Here is a 21741-nt window from a genome sequence, read left to right on the forward strand (position 1 = left end):
GTTCTCTATTCAGGTGGCAAAAAGCCTGTTCAGAGGCTATGGTTGAATTGTGACTCCAGTGTTCTTGACAGGTCATATTTCAGGCTATTTAGAAGGCATCCTAGGATATTGTTGGGGTCCATTGAACTGCATTCTTGGCTTTAGAGAAACCCTTTAAGATTTGGTCCCTAATGATAGTTGCAGAGGTTAAGTTAAATGGTGTTTCCTGGGAGATCAGATGGAGGTGTGTGTGTGTGGGGGAGTTGGAACTGAATTTGTCACCCATAATATTTGCTTTATATCACATTCCTGTGAACATGCCTCCATTTAACAGCAGTTCGGCCCACTGTTTGCTGCCTTTGAGGTTATGGACATAACTGAAAAAGGTCTTATGGTTGTCCTTGACCTGGGACACTATCTTTACCGCAAAATTTGCTTTGTTGGACTCAGTTAGTCCTGTTATTTGTCTATTTAGTTTGATAAGAGAGTTTTTGTCATTTTTGTTGCTATGATTCCTAATTTTAGCTATGGCCTTTTTTCTTTTGTTGAACAACCAGCTTAATTTTGGATTCCACAAGGGTGGCTTGTTTTTTTTTAGTTAATTTTGGGCTTAATTCTGGTAGGTACAGCTCTCTGTATGTAATCATGGTTGTACAAAACTTCTGTCAATAATTCTGCATAATCTGCCGAGTTATCTGAGTTTGGAGAGGCTTAAAATTTTGACAGGTTATCACTTAATAAAAGGTAGTTTGCTTTGGAGTAGTTCCTAACTGTGACAGGTTTACTGCAGTAACAGAACTGATTTTTATTTTGAAGGAGACTGCTTTGTGGTCTGACCTTACTAGAGAGGATACAACAATGGGGGAGGGGGCAGCAGGTTCAGTATGTCTGCACCTCTGGCAGGCATATTTACTAGCTGGTCCATGGTATTTTGTGTTTATCAACTCTAGGAATCTCTGCACTTGCAAATTTGGGGTCATGTAGGATTCCTTGTTTATACAGGGATATTTAAATTCCCCTATGAGTATGGTATTTGGTTGAATGGTGAGTGTCTCCAATAGGTCTAAATATGAGCTGTGGGTTTCACGGGACATAGATGGTGTCCTGTAGCTTGCTAGGATATGGTATGGGACTTTGTCCATGGTAATCTGGACATAGAGGAACTCTAGAATGTCATCCTGTTTAACCATCCTTCAGGTATACTTGTTATTGAGGTAGATCAAGACATCTCAACTTTTAGTCCCTACCTGTGCAGTTCCTGGTCCAAATGTGTGGAAGGAAATGAATCATTGCACTGATGGTATACTTTCCGTGGCTTTAAACCATGTGTTGGCAACTGCACAGGTGTCTGCATTCGCCGGAGTAAGGTGGGCTTGGAGGGAGTGGAGCTTGTTGTTTAGACTCCTGGCATTGAGCAGTAACACCATTTGATTTCCTTGGGTAGATTTTGCTATATTGGAAGTTTTGAAAAAATTGGCATTGCCTAATAAAGGCTCTATTGGGGAGGACAATGTTTTAGCCAATATTCAATCAATCATTCATTGTTAAAATAAACAGAATTATATCATTCTATTTTGAAACACTACACATACCTATAAAACCTACTTGCCAGTATATACTTCAGTATTGCTTCAAGCAGAACGCATTCTATCACTTTTGGGAATAGTATGTAAGCAGCTTGTAAAATGAATCATACAGTCATTGTACCCCACAAATTGCCAAGTGGGTTATAGTACACTTTTTCAATTATTTCTTCATTATGGCGTAAATACAATGATATGAGTCAAATACAAATCTCTGTTTAAAGTACCAAACTTTTTTATTATAACTTATACAGCACATCAGACCTGAAAAACATTTTTGCAAGTATCAGTAAAAATAATTGCAACTAAATACTAGAGCAAGAACACAGTTTCAATACTTGATGTTTAATAAAAAAGTCAGCAGTAAAATGCGTCAGATATATAACATCTTTCTGTGACTGGTGCTATAAACAGAAACAGCAAATATCTACAATGTAGGTCTTAACTAATGATACCTACCCATTGAGAAGTTTTGGTTAGTTCTGAAATACTGCAAGCAACGTGTTTTGTGATATTTCCATCTTCCTAACTTTAGATGAAAACAATTTACTTTAATTGGCATAAAATTGTTCAGAGGGCATCGAACGTGTATATCAGCAACTCTTTAAAATAATGAAAACCAGAAAACTGAACTAGAAATAGAAATGTAAATGGCTGCATTTTCCAATGTGAGCAATATAAAAGCTGAAGTAGAGTGATGCAGGTAGATTCTGTCAGCTACTTGCTCACATGATGGTATTCAGTATTGCCTAGAAAAGCAAGGCTTGCAGGTTCAAGGCTGTGTGCAGGAACCTTTTTTTTAGTTTATGTGTGGTCCCTTTCATTTCTATTTGATATTATAATCATAGATTACTTATTTATTTATTTACTGATATATTTGACACACATCTTCACAAAATGTATTTATTTATTTGTCGAAGACTGTCTTAATATTTAGTTATGTAGTGCAAGACTGTCTTGAGTGTCCCCCTTCTGGGTCGAAACACGACTAATACAGAACTTTGTATTTCTATTACTATTTTGATGTTCCAGTTGCATTATTTTAAAAAGTCCTTGATATGCACATTCGACACTTTCTGAATGATTTTATGTTGATTAAAGCAAGTTGCTTTGATCTAAAGTTAGGCAGCTGATATTTCAAACACATTAGTGTTTATACTTAAATTAGGGTGGCCACGGTGGTGCAGCAGTTAGCGTTGCTGCCTCACTGTAAGAGGTTCTCCGGTTCAATCCTCAGCTGGGGTGCCTTCTGTGCAGAGTCTGCATGTCCTCCCTGTGGTCGTGTGGGTTTCCTCCCAGTGCTCCGGTTTCCTCCCACATCCCAAAGACATGCTGTAGATGGATTGGACACTCTAAATTGGTCCTAAGCATGAGTGCGTGTATATGTGTGCCTTCTGTGGAAGGTTGGGCGCCGGGCTGGCAACTCAACATGGTAAAACTCCACTGCCAATCATGAGCAGACAGGTGATCTGCTGTGGTGACCCCTAACCAGGAAAAGCCAAAAGAAGAAGAAGTGTTTATACTTGAATTCTGGACATCAGTCAGACGCAAGTTCCACTCATCAGTCACTGAATGCAGTTTAATTTTTGACAGTTTGTGACACTTTGCAATTTTGTTGGGCATGTGCCAATCTTTGCATAAATCCTAGTTTATGCAACTAATTGACATTTTTCTGTTGTCCATTCCATCTTTGCTGCTTAGCCATACTAACCTATCTTATGACATCTCACACCTTTCCTAGTGCCTCTCTTATCTCAGCTGCTGATGACATGCATGTACAAGCATTAGGACAGAGGGCTTCCTTGCTTTATATGACTTTAAAAATACATATCTTTTGAATTCCAGATCATATACTCAATAAAGTACTGGTTTGTCAAACTTTAATGAGTTGCTTATACATTTGTTTAAGTGAGTCACGCAGTGAGACAACTGCATAAATTCAGTAAGTATAACATGGATCAGGAAAATTTGTTGAGTTCTACGTCTGACGTTCAACTTCCTAATTGCTTCTTCTATAGAAAACTACTGCCAGTGTGGTTTCTGTTTTACACTGACAAAGATTCCAAGTGTTTGGGCTTTTCATTTTTCTCATATATTATGCAACCACGTTGTTAATATACGAAAATAAGATGTTGTGTGGGATTCTGGGAGATATGCTCCGCACAATATGCCTTGTTTGTTTTATCAGGCAGTAACTTTATCGAATTTGTTTCATCTGGTTGAAGCTTCAGTTAACTGTGAGTCAGTGAAACTTAAGGGAAACAATATATATTCAAAATGCAAGTTTATATAACAATTTCCAGGCAGCAGACTTAGCTACAAGTTTGATATATTATGGCTGCAAACATGTGCAAGCTTCTGAAAATCCTTCCCCTGGTAATCCTCTCTAGTTTATTGAATGAGTAACTATGCCTTTCTTTGAAAGAGCATCAGTTTTGGAGACATCCGGTTTAATATTAGGATCCATATTTTCATCTCTTTTACAGCTTCTACCAGACGCAATATGTTGTCCCTGTCTGTAGATACTACATGAGTAATTGTTATACAGCTGGATGCATATCAAGACATTCTGCAAATGCTTCCACTGTCTTGTCATGCCAGACTTTATTTTAGGACACCATTTTTATTACAACTTATGCAACACATCAGAACTGTAAACATATGCAAATATCAATACAAATAGTTACAATATAGCTTGCTCTCTGAATTCGATCACTCCCTAAACTTAAAATTGCATTCCTGCTCCTAAACTTAAAACTCTCCCCATTCCCTAAACCAAAAGAAATTGATCGCTCTGTAACCTGAAACACTATTCCCACTCCGTAATTCTAAAACTCTCTGCTGCTCCCTAAACCCCCGTCATGATCACTGACTGGAAACCCTAACCTACACTCACATTCCCTTTCACTTCCTTCCTGTGGATGCTGCACCTACCTTATTCAAACTCGGTTATTGTGTTTGGGCAACATGCAGTGGCACCAATCTATCCAAACCTCGCCAGGGCATATAGTCACATTTGAGCTTGAGTGGCAGCCCCAGTGAGCTACAAGCCACCTCAGTCCCTGATTTTGAGAGAGTTGTCCTCAACCACCTGGGACTTGGACAGTTGTAATAGACCCATATTTATCATTCTATAATGAAAACTTGACACACAAAACATGCACGACAATATGTCAAACATTCATTATATTGTACAAACAACATACTCAGTACATCGAAAAAGGTAACACATTTTCTTTTATGATGTACTACCCATAACCTGACGACATTAACTCAAGTTTGTCTGAATAGTGTTAATGCTATGGGATAGGAATTTTTTAAAGCTATGGTGCATGTTAGGGTTCTGGCAGGAGCATGGTTAGGGTTAGAGTTACCACACATTACTAAGGTGGGCCGAAGGTCTTCAAAAGTAAGCTCAGTCTTAGTGCCAAAATAAACAAATGCCTGCTTCACATGCTGGAGCTCTACTAATTGAATACTTTATAAATAGAAAATAAATATAAAATGAAACTTTATACTTCATAATCCATTTTCATTAGATTGCTAATACTGAAGGCCTCAGTGCCTCTGCTGCATGATTTTCAAGAAAATATACAGGCATCTGTGATTCTTGCTTTGTATATCACACAGCGAAACCTTCTGAAATAATGCAAGCAGATGTCCCAGATCATTTGATGATCATATTATTCACCATACCAGCATGGGCTCATTAAGGTAAAACATCTTGGCACAGGTTCAGACTTTTTGCAAGCTTTTAAATCATTTTGCTATATTTATGCATGACTGTCTCCACATTAAAATGCTTTCTCTTTTCTACATACAGGAACAGCTAACTTGTTGAATTTATACTAATTTAAAAAGGATAAACAGTATATCATTCGTTTGGCAGAATGAACACATCCCAGTCTGCTCACCAACTACTAATTAAACATGCTGTAAGTCAAATTAATAGCTATCTACATTATGCCTTAAGTTAGACCTAAGTCTTTGTCAAGTTTAGAGTGCACAAAGTTTTTACTTTTTCATTTTGTATGCACTATGGGCAATATATCTTCATTATTTAGTTAATTAGGAATGAAACATTCTATATCTCAAAATTAGCCTTGATTACGGTTTGTATAAGAATTATATTTTATCCAACAACTACAGTAAGTTTAGGAAAACTGGAATGTAAATTCCTCATCTTGCCTGATTCTGAACCACGACCCTCAGGAAAATGTCCCATATTGCTATTACTGATGTTAATATTTATAATTGTGGTCCAGGGCACATTATTTAATGTTATGGTTAATTCTACATAATATAAAGTAGGGACACTGGTACATGTAGTTTATCAATATTGTTTCACATGTAAGGAAATCCCGAATGTTATGCTTGAGACAATGAATTGTTTTAATGGTTTTAGTGTCCACATAGGAATTCAGAATTGCATTACAGGTGATCACTGATAACAGGGAGGTGAGCTGCATTAGTCTCTTGCATATATCCACATGCACCCATGTAAACGCACAGAAGCACACAGATACATGGCACCTCACAAACACTCTCACACCATACCTCTCAATCTGGACAAAGCCATAAATAAAAGTGGGACAAAGACCCAGAAATAGGAACATTGTTAAATATTGCTCTTACAGACTTAGAAAGTTGATAGAATAACAGAGTTTGCATTGGCATGGATTTTCTGAAGGGTATGAAGTCTGAAACTCAAATGTCTGTCATTATTCTCTAACTTCAATCTTTAATGTTGTGTCACTAATTTGCCAGAAAAACACAATTTCATGAAAAGCAGACCAAAAATATGAGGCAAAAATCTGGATATTCTGCAAAAATCTATACAGTTGAAAGGTATGTCACACACACACACACACACACACACACACACACACACACACACACACACACACTTGTGTGCATGCACATAAAACATATGTACACACTTGCACATGTGCACACATACTCATACACATGCACATATATATACACACATGCATGTGCGGATGTATACCCAAGCACACACACACAAACACATACGCATGTATGCCAAACACACACACACACACACACACACACACACACACACACACACACACACACACACACACACAAACTCTCACACCATACCTCTCAATCTGGACAAAGACATAAGTAAAGGTGGGACAAAGGCCCAAAAATACGGACATTTTGTAAACATTGCTCTTACGGGCTTAGAAAGTTGATAGGATAACAGGTTTTGCATTAGCATGGATTTTCTGAAGGGTATGAAGTCTGAAACTCCAATGCATGTCATTATTTTCTAACTTAAATTTTTAATGATGTGTCACTAATTTGCCAGAAAAACAGAATTTCATGAAACGAGAATAAATTCAATTTCATGAAAAGCAGACTAAAATATGAGGCAAAAATCAGGATATTCGGCAAAAATCTGTACAGTTGAGAGTTATGTCTTACACACACACACACACACACACACACACGCGCGCGCGCATACTCTTGTGCATACACATAAAACATTTGTACGCACTTGCACACATACTCACACACATGCAGAATTGTGCATACACACACACACACACACACACACACACACACACACACACACACACACACACACACACACATGCGTGTGTGGATGTATACCCAAGCATATACACACACACACACACACACACACACACACACACACACACACACACACACACACACACACACACACATCTATTTCGTTTTATGAGTTTTGAAGATATTTCTTTGTGCTATAGGATAATAAATTAGATGTACTCTTTTTCTATGTTTTCCTCCAGATCAAAAAAATGAATTTTACATTTTAAGACCTTTCTTTACATAATATGTTTTTAAATATTCATATCCATTAAATAATAAGAATAAGATACCCCAAGGTAAACTGTATCATAGGATATGTGATGCACTTGGCTTTACCTTTTACATTGCAGTGTGTGTGTGTGTGTGTGTGTGTGTGTGTGTGTGTGTGTATATATATATATATATATATATATATATATATATATATATATATATATATATATGTGTGTGTATATTCTTTACCTCATGTTCCTTACCATCATCTTAGTTTGAACACCTCATCAAATGACTTTCCATTTCTTGGGAATACTCAAGTTGCATACATTTCCATTAATTTAGATAAAGTCTGTATATAAATAAAAGAAGTATGCACCCACCTTGTGGCTCCAATTTCTTTTCTGTGTTTGTTCCTAAAAAGAAATAATTCAGATGCAAATATTTACAGAAAGAGAATAATCAGTAACTACTATTTTGTGGGCTGCCACATAACTTATTTCACAGCAAGAATGTGACACTATTTTACCTTTTAATAAATATTTAAAAAAAATTGAAGGAGTCTATGTTGCATAATCCACTAGGCACAAGTACTTGTTTCAATAGCGACCTCTGAGAATTAAGATAGTACAATGACTGGTTCAAAGTCACTATGCTAGTACCTACTGGAAAAATCAAATCCAGTCTCAGAGGAAGATGTTTGTTAGTTACTCCTTGTCTCAACCATCTCTGCAATTAACTGGTAGATGGAAAGAGACTGTTGCTGATTACAATAACTCCACTTAATAGTAGAAAATCATTCCAGATTAACTGTAATGCATATTTTTGGGGGGTAGCCCTTTCCACAAGACTACATTCCCTCCTCCCTATGCAACCTGTCTTTATATTATTATAATTCTTTGATGACTTACTTAAATGGTTTTTCTCCTGTGTGAGTCCTGATATGGTTATTCAGTGTTGTAGCACCAGCAAAGGCACGGCCACAGTAGCCACACTTAAACGGTCTGTCACTAGAGTGAGTCACAACGTGGTTTCGTAGCTCTGAAGGCTGGGAAAAGGACTGCGAGCAGTGTCCACATTGATAAGGCCTGCAACAGCAAAACACGTGGTAAGGCTGGTGAAGTGAATAAACTGAATGCTTTCATGTCAGTGTCAAAACTTAGCTTACACTTCTGAACTATCAAGATAGAAAGTCAAACACACAAGCAAAATTTAGTTATGTTATATGGTATGCAGCAAAAAATAGTAAAAATGATAACACCATAGATATGGATCACTTTTTTTGTAATGATTAAAGAAAATAATTTTTGTGTTACGCATGAGAATAGGAAATGTGGGTCTGAACGGTGGCATCTGAAACAGGTATTTTACTGCTAAGTTTTACAACAGTTTAAAGACTACTGACCTGAGCCACTGCATACAGTGTTATTTTGCAGACACACACACACACACACACACACACACACACACACACACACACACACACACACACACACACACACACGCATATATGTCCAAACATATATACATGTATGGTAGGTTAGCTTGTTACAGCTAAACATCATAACATCTAGTAAGAAAACAATGCGTCCTCTTCAGCAAAACTTATAAATAGGAGAACTGTATTTCCTCTCTCCTTGTTACGTTTTAGGGGACATTTGCTAGAATTATAGTAGTACTGAAACAGTATAAACTTTGCATATTTGTATACTCTTCTAGTACCTGATTTTGTGACCATGATGCTATATAAAAAGGTAAACTGAAGTCTGGCTTAGAAGTAGGCTTCTGCAGCCAGCTACCTTGCAGAATTTTTAAAGGACAACATAAAGGCTCATTAACAGGTGTCAAGTCAGAGGTGTTACAGAGTAAATTCAGCAAAACACTTACATTTTTTCTTCCACTCTCATTCAATGAAATATTATCCAGAATCATACAGTGGAAAAATGCAGCTGTTGAAAGTGATTATTAAGAAGTACAGGACTTCTAACAGGCGAGTATGAAGAATATACTATAAAAATGCTGCATTGTTCTGAAGAATGACATTATCAAGATATGCAATTCTTAGCCACGCTGAAGCATTCATAAGAAACTAGCATAAATCAAGCCCATATAACATACTAAATCACCTATCACCAAAAAAAAAAAAAAAAAATCTGCCAGGTGTTACATAATGGAAATAGCTTTATTTACATAAATGCATAGACCAGTGATGGCAAACATATGACTCACGTGTCAAAGGTGACACACCACAATGTTCTGGGTGACACACCAGTGTTCACCAACACCAGACTTACCAAAGAAACTGCTTTTGTATTCGCTGCTTATGTGAAGTGCACTGAATTATTTTGTGCCAGGAGCCAGTTCGACCACACTGCTGCAGAGGTAAGGAAGTTATTAAGCACAAAGGCTATTTAGGTATACTGTCTCAATACAGTCTGCAAAGGGCAGTGCTAACATTGTTTTCTTTGTGGTTACACATCTGCAAAGGGTAAGTAATCTACATTTCTAAGTGTGTGCTGTAAAATATAGATTTTCAAAGCCATTATCTACGTTTTCATAAAGTAAATGTTCCAGTGTTATCAGTTCAATACCAGTACTTTTTTATAAAAAAGTACCCCATCTTTAATTGTATTGATTACAGTTTTCATTTAAAGTATAAAAGTATACACAATTTTCTGATTTTTTTTCCTTGGAAGCATCTTTTGTGCTTGAGGCATTGGTTATGTGTTTATGTTTGAATAAAACCATTTGTATAAGGAACATCTGCTAGATTTTGTGTTTTATGGCATACAGCAAGCCACATCTTATGAAGGAGGTACTTGAATTAGCATTATGACCTTGAAAATTAAGTTTTCCATTTATAAATTATGATCCAAATACATGTAAAAAGAAGTGGAACTCTATTTTTGTTGCAAAAGAAAAGTGCAACCTCATTTCTGTGCTATACTATACATCATTATCACTGAATATGGAAAAAATTTCATATCTCAAACTAACATAAGGATAAAAAAATCATCTTTTGCTGTTTTTATTTTCATAGCTAATGGCCAGGTTCTGAGGTCTGCTCTTGTTAAAATTATATATATGGCTAGTTTAATAGCAGTAAGAATACCGAGAAGTTATAAGAGAATAAGTGTGGTCAACAGCTTAATCGCATGGAAATAACACAAACCACCTAATTTGTCACCCGAACCTTTAATTGTGACTACCTGCACCACTGATCACGAATGTCATTACTCTGTAATGCTTCACAGCACTCAGAATTGACCGAACATTTTTTTTATAACTTGATTAATGGCTGCCCATTGTTCAATACTCATGAGCTCCATTTCTGATCTTAAAAGCACTGCACTGCCCTGCGGAAGAGCAGAGCATGAAACTTCATGATAAATGCAACTGCTGTAAAATGTTAACATAATATTTAACACACTCATTAGTTTTCAGTTCGTGATCAGCAGACACGTCTCACCAAGGGGTAGAATAAGAAAATTTATATTTGTCAAGTGATGCCAGAGAAAACATCTGCTGTGGTCACTGTCATTAAAGGTGGGGTGAGACAAAAAGTTAAGGACAGAAAATGAATGGCGGTATTAAATGAAAAATGATATGCATATACAGAGGTATGAGGTTACCATACTAAAAAAAAAAAAAAAAAAAAAAAACGGATCCAGACAATAAAGAGAGGAAAGTGGTTTGAAATGAATTATTTCTGAAAATTAGTCTTTGCAGTGCACTAGTCGTAAGAATCAGAAGTATTGTATGATTTAATCCTGTGGGTATCATTAATAAATACATGTGCACCTGAATAAAACAGGGTGTATATTCAGGCGGTCGAGATTAGCTCTCCCTAGAGTCAACGACCTGAATCACAAGACAGTGAGGAACAGAGCACTGATGTCAGTCTCCCAGAGGAAATCACTGCCAGAGCATTTTCTATGAATGAGACTACAGTGATTCGTTTCTCTTTGGAAGATGTCTTCCTTGTTTGTGTTTGTGTGACAGTGGAATTGGTTTATATAACTTAAGGGGTGTGGGCAGTGGACTTGCTTCCCCACATGGGGGAAGTTTCATTTTCAGTGTTTTGCTCTTTTGATATTTTGAACATTGGTGTGGTTCCTCTCATCTTATCAGTTGTGGTTTCATAGTGGCTGCATAAAGTAGACAGACGGAAAATGGTGGAAACTCTGGGTGTCTAGCTAATGTAGCAAGCACCTTGTAGCTGGCTAAGCCACATATTCACTCACTGCAGTCCACCTGTCCAAGTCTTCAGAAAAAACAAATCAGTAGTTTTGCTTTGCCCCACTTGTGGGCTGGGGAGTCCACCTCTGTTCTTCTCTTAGAATACAGGAAAACAGAGCATCACATGACATCAGTTGGGGCTGCATGTGTTGTTCTATATTATCAGAACTCTGTAAGGGGAGGTGAGGCCAGAACCTCTTCTATTCTAGCTGGTGAACTGGGCTTTGGTATGGTACATGAGGCGTGTGAGTCTTGCATGGGCCATAGACTGTAACATCACTCTTACAGCTATTTACATCCTCAGGAAGTGGAATGTACTGGCAAATGTTTTCAGTTGCAGCCCTTTCTTGGAGCTAAGCATAACAGAGTGCTGTCTGGGCATGTTCCTCCTGGTTTGGGTGCCGCCCCACAGGAGAGTATAGCCCTCCCTTGTTCTACCTGAATCAGCAGTGCAGAGTAGAATTAATGGCAAATGCATTCATTCCACAGCTTTTGGCATAGAAGATTCTTGTATTCCTTTTTATTTATTTTCTGTGGTTAGTTTTATATCAGCAGAATTGGCAGAAGAAAGTAAACAAAAATTGTCAATCCATGATGGTCAAGAATGCAGTTTTTAGTCTCTCTGGGTTCCTTGACCATGATTTCTGTGAAAAAAATTCATATTCATACTAAAGCTACTCCCCTCAGCTTGTAGCCTGTGGTTTCTTTTTTCACTCAGATACTTATGCTTTATCAGCACATCCACTTAGGTATTATGTATGGTCCTCTACATCCCACATTCAGTCACATCTTCACTTCCTAGATTCTAGAATAGCCAGAGTTGTAGCTACATGTTATCATAACAGCATCCTCCCATCACCCTAACCATCTTGGTGACCTTTATGTGTATTTACTGTATTACGTTAAGATGTGTTTCCTTAGCATGTCTCTAAAACTGTGCAGAGTTTTTCAGCTTCAGCTCACCAGACCATTACGAAGTTGCAAATAACCTCTTTGTTACTAAACTCTGTACGACTTTCTATAGAGCTAAGTATTCACTTTTCTTTGGCAACGGCTTTCTCATATTTCGTTCTCATCATTGTCAGCAGTGAAGTAACAAATACTTCTACATCCTGTCCGTGATATGCTGTTTCACATGCAGTAACAATTAGTTCTCAGTCTGTCACTAGACATGTTGTTACTCATTACTCAACACTGAAGGAACAGGTATTCTTGTATCTGTCTCCTGCTATGCAGTTGCAGCATGATTACTTTCTCATTACATATTCGACATTTGGGTTATGGCTTCCATCTGAAAACTGAGTTGTTCATTATTTCTTTCTTTCCTTGTATTAACAGAACTGTAGTTGTCACACTTTGCTGTGTGATTATTTTTGAAGATTCCTCACAAACCTGCTGTTATATGCTCTTTTTAAAATGTTAATAACATATATACTGAATAAATATGTAATTGTTTCTTGTGTGATGTGTCTTATATTTATTTATATTAAACTTTAGCTGCCATCTATCAGGCAATCTCCACAGCTCCCTAAGCAAGCTATCACTCCATCCATGACTGACATAGTGTCACCTGCAAATAGATTACTTCTGTACTCCCAATGTAATGTCCAGACACATATGCCTTAAAGAGTGCAGGGCCCAAAACAGAACCTTATGAGACTTAACTTGATGCTGCTCTGTTCTTAGTCACTTAGAACCTTCCCATCACCCTCTGTACCTTTCCAACAGGACATTTCTTCACATATTTGAATAAACTACTGCCAATCCTCTATGTCTGCCTACTAATTCCCTATGTGAGACAGAGTTCATTCATACTGATGTCAAGGTAACCCTCGTCCAGTGGATACACTTTATTTGCTTCTATTTTCAAACATTTATAAAAGTGTATCATATTAGTCTGTATCATTTATTGACAACAAACTTGGGCCAACTTCAGTTTTGTAAACTACCATAACTCAAGAGACTAATCTTTCCCATGCTCTTACCCAAAAAGACGCAGAGTAACCAGCATCCAGCTCTCTGGGTCAGCAGCACTGCAATTTTTTCCAAGTCTCTGAACCTCCATCCCTCAGTGATTTGTTGAACGAATCCATCAGAGAATCAAATTTTCATCACAACTAATCTCATTAGTAGTCCTGGGGTACCTGATTCTCCCTTAATATCATCGCTTTCTTCTTAAAATACTCTCTGTCTGTTGCTCTGTCATTATGTAAATATCGAGTAAATTTTCATGCCAGGGAGAAAACTGCAAAAACTGTTCCCTCATAATTTCTGTCTGCTGCCCTGCCTTGTTTTATCTCTCACCATTCCTTATCTCAGTAATTTCTATCCAATAATGTGATTTATTAGTATTTAAATGGGCTTATTGATGGAAGTAATAGACTCTGAGGAAGCCCAGGATGTCATTGGGTGAAAGCGCTTACTGTTTAATTAAAGCTTGGACTGTTATATCAGTTGGCGGTGGCATATTTTGTTATTTTTGTTTTTATAAATTCACTGGATCCATTTCCCATCAGCTCATCATGACACACTGCTGAAGTCACTCTGTTCCTGGTAAGCCAACAAGGTGCCTGTATATCATTAGTAACCTTAGGTACCATGTACCTACACACTGTAGCCCTCCAGAAGCAAGATGATTCCTCATAGACCACTAATACATAACAGCATGTGGCCCATGTCCTAATTTATGCAACAGTCACTGAATCGTATGCTTTTGGAGGGATTTTGCATTCCTCTATCACCACAGATGGTGGCACTATAGTCCATAAATTCCAAATAGCCAGCAAAGGCGGTTGACAACTCTAGAATGGGAGCCCAGTGATCAGTCATGAACTGATAGTCCAAAAGGTAATTATAAAAAAAAAATATTTAAGCTTTAAAAATATGTTAGCTTTTCATCCACCACCAAGAAAAGACTTCTTCAGAATGGCAGTGATCACATGATGGTTTATATTGAGTTAATTGAAAAATTATTAAACATTCTTAACCAATAAGCATTTAAGAATAACTTATTTTGCTGTTCTGGAAACACTGTCTACTTAAGTGACTTGCTTGCAGTAGACAAACAATGGCTGAGAGATTCAAACCCTCAACCCCAGGAAGTACAGCTCACAGCTTTTGCTCTCTACACCAACTGCCAGACATAAGCTGTTTGGATTATTTTTTTTCATACTCATTGTAGTCCTTTGACTATTTCCCACAGGAAGCCTTAACAGCCCTGTGGCACACTTTTTAAGGTGCAGTTTGCATTTACATATTGCAAATATGTTTTGTAAATACTTGTATAAGCATTTGACTTTACTCAGGCAATCACCAATTCAAAACAGAATCCATAATTATAAGTTTTTGTGTCAGCATGGTATATCTAATGCAAAACAAAACAGCGATTTGTCATTTGATACATCATGCTATTTTACAAGCAAAATAGATGACAAAAAAAGACAGTTAGCAGATGACTTGTAGGACACAGAAATTCAGGAGTCTTGAAGATGTCACCCTGAAGAGACATTAGCCACCCCCACCCCAACACACACACACGTAACTTACATGTTTCTCAAAGTACTTTTTTAGCTTTATGCAAATATGGTTTATCGTGTGGAGTGCTTGTTAAATGCACAATAACTAAATTAACCCATCACAGTAAAAGAGCTCGGACCGACAAATTTTTACATAAAAAATAAGCCCCGTAACTTTGATGTGGGAGGTTGCCTTCTGAACCACTGTAATGTAATTTAATAGTGAGCTTGGAAAATCTCAGTTTCAGTGACAAGCTTTGTTAAAGAAAGCTAATTCACTGCAATGGCATCATCAAATCATGGCTTGATTAAAAAAACAGTGGAACAGGTACTAACGCCCTGTATCTGTTGCCCTTACTTTATTATAAAGTACATGAATATCACTAAAACATCCACCAAACAGCCCAGAAAGTGTCATGGTGATTTGTAATGCTTATTATTTGTGAGTCCTTTCTGATTTTGGCCTAATGTTTGACTATGCAGACATGACAAAGAATTCTGTTGTTCAAATACCTTTCTAAGATGCCATGGACTAACATTTACATTTTTATAGTTTATTTCTCAGCTGCTTTCTGAAAGCAAATTTCTTAAAGCAGTACTGTCTGAATGTATTCTCAAAATGTGTATCCCCCCTCACTGCCAACTTTATTTCATTATTGTTTTAGATCTGTACTTTATGTCTTATTTTCTTTTTCCATGCCCCATTTTAATTCTTTATTTTTCTTCAGTCGTTTCTTCATATTAAGTTGATTTTCTACATTACATTTATTTGTGTTCCCTTCTCACTCTGTGTGAAATAAGAATTCCATTTTATGATTTCTACCACATTCTTATCACTTACTGCTCTAAAATGTTACTGTAATACATTTGTGATGGAGTTGATGTTTGCACCCTTGAGTTATGCACTGTAATCGGAAGACCATAGTCATTGACATACCAGACTGAATGTGAACAGTGTGTAGCCAAGTATAGAAGTGTCAATTGTTTAGATACTTACTACAAATGTAGATAGATGTTTAGGTATCTTTACTGTTGAAGTAATTACTCTTGCGACGTCCAACCTTACTTAAGCCTGAGGCTGCCTGGAATACCAGAGACTTTTACCTTAATTTAGCCCTGATAAACACCCTCTGCTCTAAAGTCAGGACTTCACTGCAGAGTACAATTTTTCAGTTTTTTCTTGCCCCTGATGAGAATCCCACTCTCTCCAGTGCAGCTTGGAAAATGACATGCCCAGAAGTTTCCCCAGACCAAACTAGGGAATCATCACAGGAAGGGGAGCTAAATGGGGTGGGAAAAGCATCCTGAGTTGTGAAGGAGGGTGCCCACCCCAACCCTAGTTAAAGAAGAAAGAGAAAGAAGGGAAGGGAATAAGCTACTGCAACAGTGAAGCTTCTCAGACATCTACATTTACAGTATGCAATGACTGTACTATGTTCATTTTATTTAACTTTTGCAATAATTACTCTTGAGAAGATTCACTGAGTTAAAGAGAGATGAGGAGCAGCTAGCAGAAGGAGACAATGAGGTGAGATCCTGCAGAATGGCTTGGCCAAAGCCTGCAGTGACCGTAGAAGCAGCAGCTAAATTGCAGTATTTTAAGAAGGTTTGGACAAATGACCAGGTGCCTTCTCCCTGGGTGGAATGGGTAGGTACTCCTCTACGGAAGATAATGGTAGCAGCTTTAGTGGAGTGGAATGTGCTCTGACCTTTTATGTTGCTGGCTTTCCATGATGCTTGCCAATACATTTAGAGATTGTTTGTTAACTGCCCTTTCCTCTTTACTTTTATAAAATGCTACACATATCTGATTAGACTTTCTGTGTGTTTTAGTCTTATCTAAGTAGAATCAGAGTTGTCAGTGCACATTGACTTGATGGTGTGTTCTTTCTCCTTTATTTAGAAGGTGGGAAAAGAAGACAGGAAGGCCAATGGATTTATTCAGTTAAAGATCAGACACCATTGTGGCATAAAGGAGGGTTGATACTGAGAGTAACCCTTTCTTTATGGAAAATTAGAAAAGGTTTCCTAAACATAAGGGCTTGAAGTTCAGAGAATCTTCTGGCAGCATACCTCTCAACTGTCCTGATTTTCCCAAATGTCCATATGTTTACCTCATATTGTTGATCTGTATATCATAAAATATGTGGTTTTCTAGCAAATCACTAAAGATTGAAGTCACTAAATAATGACAGATACCTGAGTTTCAGATTTAGTATCCTTCAGATATGCATACTAATGCAAACCTGTTATTTTAACATCTTTCTAAGCTTATAAGACCAATATTTAAAACTTGTCCCTATTTTTAGACATTTATCCCCCCATTAATTTTGGCTCTATGCAGATTTCATGTACTAAGAGGTTGAGAGGTATATCTGACAGAAGGAAGGAGGCAACTAAGGGAGCCATTTTCCGGGTGGTGCGTTTTATATCTGTGGAAGCATCAGGCTTAAAGGGGGGTAGGGTCAGCTTCTTTGAAACAAAATTTTGGTCTCAAATAAATAATTCTCTTCATGCTCTGTTTCATGGTGTGTTGAGAAAAAAGTGGTAGGGTGATTAGGCTGGCAAACTGTGATGACAGAAACATGGATATCTATAGTAACATAAGGCACACCTAAATTGAAAATCTCTTTCAGGTAGCTCAGGACTTTGGGCAGCCTGGCTTACAGGAGCTGCTGTCCTTTTTTATACACCAGTAAGATACTCTTACTCATTATGAAATGTAGGATTTTCTGGTGTTTGGTATCATGGCCTCCCTTAGTATTTATAGGATGTACTAAGGAAACAAGTGCCAGGAGGGTATATGTATCAGATCATCTACCCTGCCAGTTTTACAGTCTCCATGTGGGGATGAATAGTGAATCCATTGTTCTGGGTGAGCAGGTCCATTTTCAGGAGAAGCACCCAGGATTCATCCTTGGCCATGCTGAGAAGAATAGAGAACCAATGCTGTCTGGGCCAAAGACAGCTATTAGGATCACTGTTTGCCCATCCTCCCTGAATTTCTGAAGTACAGTGGAGATGAGGGGTAGGGGAGACATGGCATACAGAAATAGATCTGTATATGGGAAGGAGAAGGCATTCATCCTCCAAGCTCTGTTGAGTGGGGCAATTGAGCAGTACTTTTTAGCTAACTGTTTTGGTCTGAGGCAAAAGGTTTACTTCTGTCACATCTCATCTGTACATCTCTTTTGAGCATCCACTCATGTTGAGCATCCACTCATGCGGGTCTATTGTTGACTTGCTTAGCAAGTCTGCCAGACATTTTTCTCTTCCTAGAAGGTATTGGTCCAGTAGGGTCAAACCCGTCAACTGGGCTAATTCCCAGAGCTGCACAGCAAACCAAGACATCCCAGGGAGCAGGAGTAGCCGCCTTCCTGACTGATGATGTACTACTTTACTGTGAAATTACCTGTCATTATCAGGAGGAGGTCTGATTTTCATTTTCTCTTGAATGCCATTAGTGCTTTCTGCACTCCCATTTCTTTGAGGTTGATGTGTTTTTCTCTGAATGCACTGTCCCAGTTGCTTTGCACAGTTATGTCTCCAGAGTGCACACCCAAGCCAGGTCTGAGGCATCAATGATGTTTCCTGTGTAGGTGCTTGTTGGACTTATGTACTCTGTATGAATGATCTGTTTTTTCCTAGGGTCAGGGCATTAGAAGCACTTTGTAGAAATGCCACAAAGTATGCTATATAGAGCAAATGTGCAGATGGCAAGATGTTAAGTTAAAGAGAGAAGCAAATTTCTCAAGTTATTAAATGTGGACAGATGTCTATTGCAGACAATATGTCTGAGCTGCAATAAAGCGAAAGTCAACAAAAGCTACATGGCAAACAAGGGGGTATAATATTTGTAAGTAAAAAGGCACACAAAAAGAATATGTGGATCACTGAAAAAGTAGGAGGGATGACAATGGAAATGGAGCTAGATACGGTAACAAACAAGATGATTTGGTTATTTACTGTCATGGTGAGTACCTTGCACAAATGTAATACAATGTTTTATCATCTTTGTCCTAAAGGTTTTTACTTGCTATGAATTGAAAGATAGGGGAATCTCCAGATAATATTTTACTTATTCTGAATTTGTTAACTGGGGTAGAGCACTGATCCAATAGACCCCCAAATGTAGCAAATCTTCCTCGATCCTTCAAAACACAAGTGACTGCTTTGCAAACAGCTGCTAAGGATACCTCAAAGAAAGTAGCAAATCTTTAATAATGCCATGTGGAAGGACCAGTAATGACCCCTTAAATTATTTTGCTTTTTGCCAATAAGATTATTCAGCTTATTAGACACAAAGGAGATAAAAATGGCTAAGGCTTTCTAAAATATTTAGTCTTAGAGATGAATGAATGTATGTGTAAAGGCAGGGAATATAACCAGGCATGCCAGGTGCACTCAGCTGATCATGCTTTCTTTGCTGAGCATCACTAAGAGGTATTATTACTGATACAGTCTAAAACATCTAGAAAAGCTATCATTGAAATGTGTGAGTCTGTGAGACCTAATACTCCAAGCACTGCTATCTCATAAATTAAAGTGTGATCGTCACAAATACAACAGGGAATTGTGAAACTTGCTATTAAACTTTTAAAGTATTTTTACAGCTTGCACCCCTCATCTTGGTAGGCTGTTCTTCCCATATCTCTTATACGTATATGTCTTATATACCCTTATATAACCCTTACTTGTGCCCCCAAAACCACTGTACATACAAATACAGGAATGCACCAAGACACCACAATCTCAGAATTAGGACATATATTTCCCCTGATTACACTTTAGTTTTCACTTTTCCAAAGATCACAGCTACTCAGACATTTAATGGTTATCCCACCAAGAACTACCTACCTAATGTCTACAAGAAATATTTGTGTATGGTGTGCATATAGATGAGAATACCAAAACAGCATTTTCATGATTGTAGGGCACACTAATTGAAAAGTCTATGTACAGTCCTTAAGTATATTCGGGTGGGCTTTTGAGAGATGTGCATATGTCTTAAATGCAAAGGCTGAAGGATAACATTATGAGGTCTGAATCTAAAACCGAAATTACTGGTTGCAACACTAAATGCCAAACAGTTGCCTACTGGATCATATATTGAATCACCCCCCCCCCACCCCCACCCCGATTCTGAGGATGAGGATAAAATGAAGGAAATTCTATATTCTGATTCAAGGTTAGTAGTCAGTATAACTTCTGGCATACAGTGAGGATCAGCAGGTAATATAACCCTGTCTTTATGAAACCCCATGCAAGGCTCAGAACATATGACACCCTTCAACTTCAGTACACTTATAGCTGATGTTCTTGCTACAAACAGCCATTATCCAGGACAGAAAGTTTAAAGGTACCTAAAAGAGAATTCCTCCATAACAAAAATAATTTGCATATTATTGTGGTGGCGGAACAAATGTGGAGCACTCCTTTCAAAAATACCTTCAACAAGAATTATAAGACTGGAGGCTGAAGTTTGCCTCCATGGGAGGCAACCTGACAGCACAAAACAGTGTGTCTTAACATAGGAAAAAGACAACACTTTACCCAGTAAATGTGAAAAGAATTCCAGTGTAATAGGAATTTAAACTTCCACTGAAACCAGCCATTTTTATTAATTCTATGGGAAAATCTTTTCCACTTTGACTAATTGGACTTCCTGACAGTGTGTTTCCTGGCTTCCTATAAAAGCCAAGCTACCCAAAATAAGAAAAGTTAATCAATTTAGAATCAAGAGCACCACTCCACATCATGAGCTGAATACCATGTATATGGTAATGTAGCACATGTCCTTAATGCTGAATAAGAAGGTTGTTTTTGAAGGCCACATGAAAGAAACAGCCTGCAGTCTCCCTGAGAATAGAGAACTTGATTTGGCCAGTACAGGGAATGACAGAAACGCATACAAAGGTCCCATAGCAACAGTCACATGAGATCATTGTAATGTTTGTCCCAGTAATGGGATATCTGCAGTTTCTCCAATGCAAAAAACAGCCAGTTCTAGACTTCTCCAGCTGAGCACGAAGCACATGCAGGTTGTCTGACAAGGTGCTTTTTCCCATCGGGGAGAATTATTGTTACCTGGAGGACCATAGATTAAGCCACATCACAAAGTATGGTCAGATGACAAAGCTGGTATGATCCTGTGCTACGTTTCTTACACATCACATGATTGCGGTGTGTCTACAGATAAGATTCCTGAGGTTAGCATTGACATATCCCTCAGGATGAAGTGCAGGTTATTCTCATCACATCTTTGGAACAATAAATTACATCAAATAAACTTCACAACCTGTATTTAAGGCACTGATCATTGAGGTCTCTGTCTGTGTAGGATTCAAGAAGGTTCTACCCTCATTAGTAATGGATGTTAACCCTAACCCTAATGCTGCCCCTTCCCCCAACCCTAACCATATACCTTAACATTATTAAAATCTTTCTATAACACTGCCACTGTTCAAACAAATTTGAGGCTAGTGTTACAGGAGGTTTTAGTTTTCATATCAGCAGAGGAAATAGTTTTCCTCTCTCATATATTTCCATTTTTTTAATTTTATTTTTTGCCTTTGTGAATGATCAAACTCATTTTGTCAGTGTTTTAC

General features: G+C 37.8%; 1 protein-coding gene across 2 annotated transcripts in view; it reads right to left on the reverse strand.

Annotated features, from left to right (window-relative positions):
- The window catches only part of PRDM6 (PR/SET domain 6), a 562442-nt gene that overhangs the window by 98280 nt on the left and 442421 nt on the right, over nt 1-21741 (reverse strand). The window contains exons 7-8 of one of the 2 annotated variants that reach the window (XM_044060751.1): nt 8291-8467; nt 7763-7795 (exon numbers count right to left, since the gene is read on the reverse strand). In XM_044060751.1, the coding sequence (XP_043916686.1) occupies nt 7763-7795; nt 8291-8467 (210 nt within the window). The remainder of the gene's footprint in view (nt 1-7762; nt 7796-8290; nt 8468-21741) is intronic. The other variant, XM_044060752.1, reaches the window with a different exon arrangement.

Source organism: Protopterus annectens, chromosome 2.part0 (genome assembly GCF_019279795.1).
Source record: "Protopterus annectens isolate FY-2018-M chromosome 2.part0, PAN1.0, whole genome shotgun sequence".
In the NCBI taxonomy this organism is placed as follows: domain Eukaryota; kingdom Metazoa; phylum Chordata; order Ceratodontiformes; family Protopteridae; genus Protopterus; species Protopterus annectens.